Below are 9595 nucleotides of genomic sequence, written 5' to 3'. Positions count from 1 at the left end.
TGATAGAAATCCTGACACAACGTTTATAATCGAAACGTGAACCAAATGTATAAGTTGACCTTGACCCAATGATTATAAAGAATCACGAACCAAATGTATAAAGTTTGAACGCCACAAGGAAGAATCCTTGATAAGTTCACAGTTCTTGAAAAACCAAAAGAGAGCAAAGCCTCACCTTTTCTGATTTCTAATTCAATAATATAATGAAAAACGTTTACAAACTTCAGAGCCTATTTAAGGGCTCCATAAAACTTGACAGACAAGAAAATATATTCTAAAATAACTCCTAATTGATACCTTACCATATCAGGAATCAAATTTGACCTAAAAAGCATTAAATGCACCTAAAAACAAGAAAAATACCTAAAAAATGTACTAAATAATAAAACCCTAAATAAAAGTTGATTTGGTCTGAAATTAGCAGATCCAAAATAGGAAACTGATATAGAGCTGGAAAGTCAATCAGCCATTAATTCATGCCATAAATCACTCGCAATTAAGCCAGATCAGCCCTAAATAGCTTGAATTAAATTTATTACGTTTTCAGCTTCCTTTGGGCCAAGCTTGGAATGTCCTGCGTTAGAATCAGCCCAAATCTCTTGAATCAGCCCATTAAGTGCTTCTTTGATCTTCTTGGATCTTGGTTTTGTAATAGGCCCAACTGGAACATGCAATGGATCCTTGAATGCTTGTTGATTCTCATCATTGGGCCTAAGTAACTTTCCCATCAAAATTCCTTTCGGCCTCCAAGGGAAAAAACTAAATTCCTGCTATGGGCTTTAATTAACTAAAACAAGGGTGACAGTACATGGGCTGGGTGGGTTTTATCAATCAAGCTTCTTCAGGGAAAGCACGAGATACGTCACTCATATGTGTGATGTGTTCGTTGTAAACAGGGATTGGAGTTGAGGGTAATTTTGCTAAACCAAAATGTTATTAATCTGTTGGTATTCTCATACTCGTGACGTGACCACTTTTTTAAGCACCCCTTTAAAAAAAATTTGAAGCAAAATCATATTCACTGGCTTTCTGTTATTTGCAGTCAAGCGACATCTGTCACTAAATATTATTCGAACTCTTTAAGCCTAATTCTAAGGTTTTGTTGGATGTATATTGAGAAAGTTGGGTTTCAGACCTCTGTTCAAACTAATTTGTTTGAGACTTTAAAAAGAACTTATTGAAACACATGTTTCTCCATTCAAAAAAAAAAAAAAAAAAGTTTCAACTTTCCAAGTCTATAACATAGTGTTGGCTAATAATTCTGAATGAAACAATGTCTCCAGTACGAAGTTTACAAAATGATGAACCTTTCAAAATAAAGGAAATAAACCCAAATTTTTAGCAGCCATGTCTCCCAAGAACTAGATATATTAGCATATATATATATATATATATATATATATATATATATATATATGTAAAGAGCATCAGTATAGCAAATATTTGCAGTTCCAATTTAGAGTAAAAGCTGAATTACAGAATAGGGCTTTTTTTTTTTTTTTTTTTTTTTTTTTTGTTGACAAAAGCTAAATAGCAAGATTTAGCCCATTTTTAAAGACAAAAAACATTGAGTGAAAATCTAGACTATCTAGTACATCAATGCCTAGATGAAACAGAGAATAGTTTACTTGAGACAGATCAATCAGAATTTCTTCCAAATCTTTGGTGTTTTTCTATCCGTACATATCCCAATGCTAAAATCTACAGCAACAGAATATAAATCTTGTCTTCCTATCCTTCTCTTCACCTTATAGATCATTTTATTTTGATTCAAACCCCTTTGCTAAAGCAACTTCCCGTTGTTGACGACGTTCTCTCTGTAACATGTGAAAAGACTCTAAAATGGATCACTGATCCCATACTTAAATCAATGAATCAAGTATAGACAAAGCTCTTTAAATATTCCAAAATGCATAAGTGCACAATCCCATCTTGAACAAGTTTTCAAATAGATTGTTGGTTTGTAGTTTTCATTAGTTTCAAAAGTGCTCACAACACAAGTAGGTAGGCAACTTTTGATAACGGAGCAACCTTTCTAGTGAAGAGCCCTTTGGAGTTGTCTCCAGTCAGTAAAACCTATGAACAATTAACCCCACCCGCTAGAACCTTTTTTTTTTTTGTTGATAAATCCCACCTGCTAGAACCTATTGCACGATAACTAGGAGCATTCGCCCCTGATGGGTTAAGCATTTTATGCTCATGCCTAGGGGCAAAGCAAAATTCACACTGTTGTCATATATAAGTTATATTTGAAATAAACAGGTACACAGACTTCCAATTAGGGCAATTTTATAACTTTTCTCAAGCTAACCAAAACCCACCTAAATTTGGCCTGTTGGTAGTTATAGCATATGTATTTTCTGGCATGTATTAGCAGAGATACACGTAGTTTGTCAAAGACCAAAAGCATAATGTTTGTAAAAAATATCCACTGCATGCTTTCAACTCCATGTGTTTATCAAACCACAAGTTGATGCAGGAACTTACCAAAATCATCCCCATATTAATGACCTTGTGTTGATACTCCCCACCCTACCGAAAGTGCACTTATAATTCTTCCCCCACCCCCCTTCTTTCTCAAGTCAATTTGCCTTTTTTTAGCAAACGGAAAAAAGAAGAAAAAAAAGAAACTCATTTTGCCTTTAGCAGGCTAATGGTAGGGTCAAATCTTATTAGGAAAGAGAGGTCTCCAAGATTAACCTACCTGCTGAAGATAACTTCAATAAAAGATATGGGAAAGAGAATTGTTGTAAGTGCATAATCTAGACTTATTATTGGCTATTCAATCAAAATTCCAACACAAGGAAAGGCTGTATCACTTCTTGCAGCTCTGAAATTCCTTAATTACAAAAGATTGGAAAGGTTTTTTTTTTTTGATAGGTAATAAAACTTTTATTGATGACAAAAAAAAAAAAAAGCATAAGGCCCCAAATATGAGACCACTCAAACAAAATCCTAGCTAGTGATGTCTTCAACAGTTCAATAGGACTCTCAATATCCTCAAAAGTTTGGGCATTGCATTCCTTCCATACTAACCACATAAGACACGCCAGTACCATATTCCAAACATTTGAAGAATAATTCCCCAACCAATTCCTCCAAGCAAAAAGAAGAGAGGCAACTGTATATGACATCACCTACTAAACCCCAAAGATAAGGAAAACCTCACTCCACAAAACATGAGCAAACTTACAATGGAGTAAAAGGTAATCCACAGTTTCCTCATCACACCGACAAAGACAACACCAATTAACAAGAGGCAAGTTCTTCTTAACAAGGTTATCTATGTAAGAATCCCATCCCTAGTAGCAGTCCATAAAAAGAAAGACACCCTTTTAGGTACCTTAATACACCAAATGCTTTGCCAAGGGAAAGAAACAGAAGGGGCTTTTAATAAAGAATTATAAAAGGAGCAGACATCAAAAATACCACTATGATTCAATTGCCAAATCATAACATCACCACCCTTCCCTTTTGGTATTCTGGCAGAAACATGCTCAAAAAAAGAGCAAAATATCCCTGTTTCCCAGTCATTAAATTCACGATGGAAAAGTAAGTTCCAACTCTTACCTACCCCATCTGGTGCATATAAAATCATATTAGAAATCAAAGCTTCTTGAACCACAGCACAGACAAACAGTTCCAGATATAACTCTTTCAAAGAAGTAGGACCGTTCCAAGGGTTGTGCCAGAACTGAATGCGACTACCATCTCCCGCTGCATACACCACGTGACTAAAGAAACTATTTGCATCTTTTCTAATACTCTTCCAAAACCTACAACCATGTATCCCTCTGACAACTCTAGTGCACCAACCTCCACTACCCTCCCCGTATATGGTGGCAATAACTTGACGCCATAAATAGGTAACTTCCTTCCCAATGCGCCATAGCCCTTTTCCAAAGCGCCATAGCCTCTTCCCAAGCAAAGCTTGGTTAAAAAGCCCAATCTTCCAAATCCGTAAACCACCTGCCTCCAACAACCAAACAACCTTATTCCAAGCAACAAGCGGATATTTAAAAGCTTCATTAGATCTCCCCCAAAGGAAGTTCCTCTGAATCCTCTCTAATCTGTCTGCTATATGTTGTGAGATGGTAAACAAAGAAAGATAATAAGTTGGAAGGCTCGACGAAGTGCTCCTCAATAAAGTAAGCCTACCCCCTTTAGAAAAATATAAATGCTTCCAACCTGAAAGCTTTTTCTCCATCATTTCTAAAATAGGGTTCCAAATCAAAGCATCCTTGTCATGAGCCCCAAGAGGCATTCCCAAGTAAGACATGGGCAAACAACCAACCTTACAACATAAAACATGAGCCAAAGCATCTAAAGTTCCCAACCTCACCCATTGGCACAATTTCATTCTTACCAACATTCACTTTCAAGCCTGTAATAGCTTCAAAGAAAATCAACACCATCTGAATATATAATAATTGTTCCCTAGATGCATCACAAAAAAGAATAGTATCATCAGCAAATAGAAGATGAGAAATATGCAAACCACCAGTAGGACTAGCTTGGAAACCCCTAAGAAAATCTCCCTCCTTTGTCCCCTTCAATAGCCTACTCAGCACCTCCATCACCAACAAGAACAATAATGGAGACAAAGAATCTCCTTGACGAAGACCACGAGAGCTACCAAAAAAACCAGCTGGGGACCCATTAATAAGCACTATAGAGATGCACGCCTTCATCCATCTCCCCCACTTCTCTCCAAAACCCATCCTCTCCATAAGGTAAAACAAAGCATTCCAATTTACATGATCATAAGCCTTCTCAGTATACAACTTGACAATCACACTCGGAATAACACTCTTCAATCTACTATCCAAGCATTCATTTGCTATGAAAACAGAGTCAAGAATCTGTCTTCCCCCAACAAAAGAGTTCTGGGAGTTAGAAATAAGTTTATCCAACACGCATCGAAGTCTGTGAGCCAACACCTTAGACAAAAGTTTGTACAAACTACCCACAAGGCTAATAGAACAATAATCTTTAATGATAACAACATTGATCTTCTTAGGAATCAAACACAAAAAAGTAGCATTAAGAGATTTCTCAAAGATACATTGTCTATAAAAGTCTGCAAAGAAAGCCAAAACGTCCCTCTCAATCACACACCAACACTTTTGAAAGAATGCCATGGTAAAGCCATCAAGACCAGCAGCTTTATCACCCTCAGCCTCCCAAAGAGCTGCAATGATCTCCTCCTCCCTTTCAAACTCCCTTTCAAGTGAAAATTGATCAGAATCATCCAACCTTGCAAATTCTAATCCATCAACAGTGGGCCTCCAAGATTCAGGTTCCTGATATAAATTCTTATAAAAACCCACCACCTGATCCTGAATATCTGACTCATCCTTATACATAGTGCCCTCAACCTCCACATCTCTCATAGTATTAGCTCGTCTATTTGAGTTGGCAAGCCTATAAAAGAAACCAGTATTATTGTTCCCCTCTTTTAAGAATAGGGCCTTTGATTTTTGCCTCCAAGAAATCTCCTCCATGGTAGCTAGAATCTCAATATCTGCCTTGATCTCAAATCTTCTAGTTTTGTCTACTAGAGACAATACTTGCAACCCTTCTCTCAAATCTAGCTCCGAGACCTCAGCCAACAAACGTTTTTTTTTTTTTTTCTAAAATGTCCATCACCAAAAACATGTTTATTCCAAAGCTTCAAATCTCCTTTAAGAGCCTTGAATTCATGCTAAATCTCCTTTTAAGCATATTTGGACCCTCTCTCCTCCTTGCTCCCTCCCTCCTCCTCCACATACTTTTTTCCCACCACCATCATTCCTTCCCTCTTTCCCACAACACTTTCCACCACCGCCTTATCCTAATGCTCAAGCTGTCCCACCTTTTGCTAACCCAAATCTTATGCCCACATCGCAATATCTCTTTCCTTGCAACCCTACTCCTATCCAACAACCTATCTACTGGCTAAGTCAGTTTGGTCAGTATGTACTCCAATATACACTGGTTCAACCTCCCTTACCCCTAAACATCTTGAACTCTAAACCTTCTTCAATGCAACCTTCTCCTAAAGCACAAGCTAAGACTCCTCAGATTTCAAGGGGGACAGTGGGGACTTCTGCCTCTTTTCGTATTGACACAAAGGCTTTCTTCTTGGCTTTTGATGGGGGTCATATGGATTCTTATTCCATCACTCAGGGTAAGCATGTTGGTTCTATTTGGGTTGGTAGATCGGGTTTGGATTGGATCATTGCATGCTTGGTAGAGTTACTCCTAATGCTCAAGCTGTCCCACCTTTTGCTAACCCAAATCTTATGCCCACACCACAATATCTCTTTCCTTGCAACCCTACTCCTATCCAACAACCTATCTACTGGCCAAGTCAATTTGGTCAGTACGTACCCCAATATACACTGGTTCAACCTCCCTTACCCCTAAACATCCTGAACTCTAAACCTTCTTCAATGCAGCCTTCTCCTAAAGCACAAGCTAAGACTTCTCAGATTTCAAGGGGGACAGTGGGGACTTCTGCCTCTTTTCGTATTGACACAAAGGCTTTCTTCTTGGCTTTTGATGGGGGTCATATGGATTCTTATTCCATCACTCAGGGTAAGCATGTTGGTTCTATTCAGGTTGGTAGATCGGGTTTGGATTGGATCATTGCATGCTTGGTAGAGTTACGCCGTTGGGATTTTAGCAAACAACAATTTTTCAAAAGACTTCACGAGAATTATACAATTTTGGAGTGTTCTAGTAGGTTGAACAAGGGGTTGAGTATCATAATGGGGCAAGATGTGGTTGTTTGCGTGCCTCAGAAGGATTTCGTAAGGGTGGCACGGCTTTTCTTGAAAGGAAGTTGTGTGAATTTCTCTTGGGAAAATCTACTTCTAGGCCGGGGAAGGAGGTGGCTGGTGGTGGTGGTGGGTCTAGGAAGTCCACCGGTAATTCAAGGAGTCACTTTTGGAAAGATTTCAATGGGCACGTGAAATCAGGAAATGATTTATTTTTGGAGAAGCAGTTTCCAAATATTGCTGGCAATTTTAATCAGAAGGAGAGATTTGGGGGATCTGATTTTATTCAAAATTCAAATTGTCCAACTCAGCTTAAATCTGGGCAAGCCCATTTGTGTCAATACAAAAAGAGGCAGAATTCCCCACTGTCCCCCTTGAAATCTGAGAAGTCTTAGTTTGTGCTTTAGGAGAAGGCTGCATTGAAGAAGGTTTAGAGTTCGGGATGTTTAGGGGTAAGGGAGGTTGAACCGGCGTATATTGGGGTATGTATTGACCAAACTGACTTGGCCAGTAGATTGGTTGTTGGATAGGAGTAGGGTGGCAAGTAAAGAGATTTTGTGGTGTGGGCAGAAGATTTGGGTTAGCGAAAGGTGGGACAGCTTGTGCATTAGGATAAGGCGGTGGTGGAAAGTGTTGTGGGAAAGAGGGAAGGAACGATGGTGGTGGGAAAAAAGTATGTGGAAGAGGAAGGGGGGAGGAGGGAGGGGGTGAAGAAGAGAGGAGAAGAGCTTTCAAATCTCCTTTTCAGTGCTCTCCAATCCTTTAAATTTTCGGTTCCATGTTACCATTAAATTGCTCACTATTGGATCCTTTAGAAAATGTACATGTTAACAAACAACATAATTTGGCCAAATAAAAGTTTTGCTAACACACTCCAAATACTTTATGCATTTTCTTTATTATGTTATTCGTTTCTAATTTATTATTAATATTAAGGATTTTTATGATAAGTATTGATATTAAGGCATTTCTAAGACTTTGACTTCTATAATCTGTTTGGTTCTTATAAATTTGTTAAGATAATTTCAGCTGGAAAGATGGGCCAAGCCTAATTCACAGAGCAGTCAAACCTCTAAGCGCCTTCTTAGACATTTCCAAATGTCTTGAAAGCTTTCTTCTAGTATACACAACTGTCATTAATCCCATCATGCCATCGCTCACCTATTGGCTGCCGTATTTTGCACAAACAGTCAACCACAATTTTTTAAGGTTATCGCGCCATATGCCATAAAAAACGGGAATCTACAATACCATAAAAAAGAACATGCATGCCAAAATGAACATGATATTTTACACAACATTATAACAAACCAGATTAGGCAGTTGAATCACAAAAAATATCTGAATTCGCATTATTACATTGAATTTAAATTAAAATAGTCATGTCATTCACATCAAAATACAGTCATAGATTTTGTCAGCATTCATGTATTTAATACTGTTCTCAATATTAAAAGAATGTATTCATTTCTATTATAAAATGAGTAATGATGGGACATGGGAATGCATGACTAACACTGTGCCAAGATGAATGGTAGACGTATTACCACTCAAACTAATTTTTGCAGGGAGCAAATATGTAATCCTAGAGAGTGATAAAAAGTACATACCCTTCTTTCCCAGTAAGGAAGGAAGCACACGAAATCATAGACAGGGGTAATGGTCGAAACTAGAAAGACATTGAGTCCAGTAAATATCAAAAGGGCTGTCATAGGTCGGGTTCTATGCGGCATGTTTGATTACTATCAAGAAGTTATCCCTGCAATCACCACTTCATGATTGAGCTATCTTCATTTTACATCCAAAAAAAAGAAAAAAATTGAAAACTAAAAATCAAACAATAACCACAACAGCACACAAAAACTAATAAAAAATAGGCATTTAATAACTTCACGATTTGCATAGATTCTGAAATGATCATGTCATCTCCAATAAAAGGTCAACTTGTATATTTCTGAATTCCATAGGCTTTAATTCTATACACACGACACAATAAAAGGTATTTGACCCCTAAAAGCTAGGAATGAGCTATATTCTAAGCAAACCCAGTTCATTTCAGAGAAACATAAATCCAAAAATCACATTCAAGACTTGATAAACATTTCATCAAACAAGTGGTATGCTTGAAATAAGAACCCACTCCTTGCCCCAACTGGAAGCTTCCCCCCGAATTGCACTCAGTCACATAGTACCATCAACGCTAAAATTTGAGCACAAATACAAATACAAATACAAACCCAAACCTTTCTTCATACAAGCAAATGGGAAAAGAGAAACCTCAAAAGACTACAAATTTGTCGCTTAAACCCACACCCCATATTCTAAGCTTGTGAAAAGAAAACAAAAGGTAGAGAGAGAGATACGCAAAGACAAGAACCAAACCTTGGATGAATTTGAAGTTTTAACTTTGAAGTCGTTTGGACTTTAGAGAGAGGTGTAGTGAGTATGGCTGTCTGTGACTCCATAGGCCATAGGACAAAGGCTAAAGTAAGGCCCGTTTGGTATAGTAATTTATCAACGTGTTTTTAATTTTTAAACAATATTATATGTATTTTTACGTACTTTTTCAGTCATATTGTTAAGGACATATTTTACGTAGTTGGCTAATCCTTTGACAAAACGCACTTTACTTGTATTTGGATTGATCTAGGATGTGTCTAATACTTCAAAGAACATGTTGTTCAAGTCTAGTATTAAAGCCATGAAGATTGGACCAAGAAACAAATGAAAAAAATGTGTTTACTAAAACTGGACACCTGCAGATAGCTGCTGGACACCTGGTGGACAGTTGCTCGACAGCTTCTCGACAGATGCTATCTATCGAGGTTTAATGA

General features: G+C 37.6%; 1 protein-coding gene across 1 annotated transcript; it reads right to left on the bottom strand.

Annotated features, from left to right (window-relative positions):
- Window positions 1–1721: 1721 nt before the first annotated feature.
- On the bottom strand, window positions 1722–9236 carry LOC142609628 (uncharacterized). The gene is made up of 3 exons (XM_075781260.1): window positions 9144–9236; window positions 8372–8520; window positions 1722–1817 (listed from the first exon to the last, which is right to left on the bottom strand). Exons 2-3 carry the CDS (start codon window positions 8492–8494, stop codon window positions 1761–1763), a joined length of 180 nt encoding a protein of 59 aa, XP_075637375.1. The 5' UTR covers window positions 8495–8520; window positions 9144–9236; the 3' UTR covers window positions 1722–1760.
- Between the last annotated feature and the right edge of the window lie 359 nt (window positions 9237–9595).

The sequence above is a fragment of the Castanea sativa genome, chromosome 9, assembly GCF_040712315.1.
Source record: "Castanea sativa cultivar Marrone di Chiusa Pesio chromosome 9, ASM4071231v1".
Classification (NCBI taxonomy): Eukaryota; Viridiplantae; Streptophyta; class Magnoliopsida; order Fagales; family Fagaceae; genus Castanea; species Castanea sativa.
This window is presented reverse-complemented; position numbering and strand designations above follow the sequence as displayed.

Coding starts and splice junctions, on each gene's coding strand:
- LOC142609628 (XM_075781260.1), bottom strand. CDS start 8,494: ATGCCGCATAGAACCCGACCTATGACAGCCCTTTTGATATTTACTGGA. Junction 1,818..8,371: donor TTCCTTACTGGGAAAGAAGG/GTATGTACTTTT, acceptor CACATGTTACAG/AGAGAACGTCGTCAACAACG.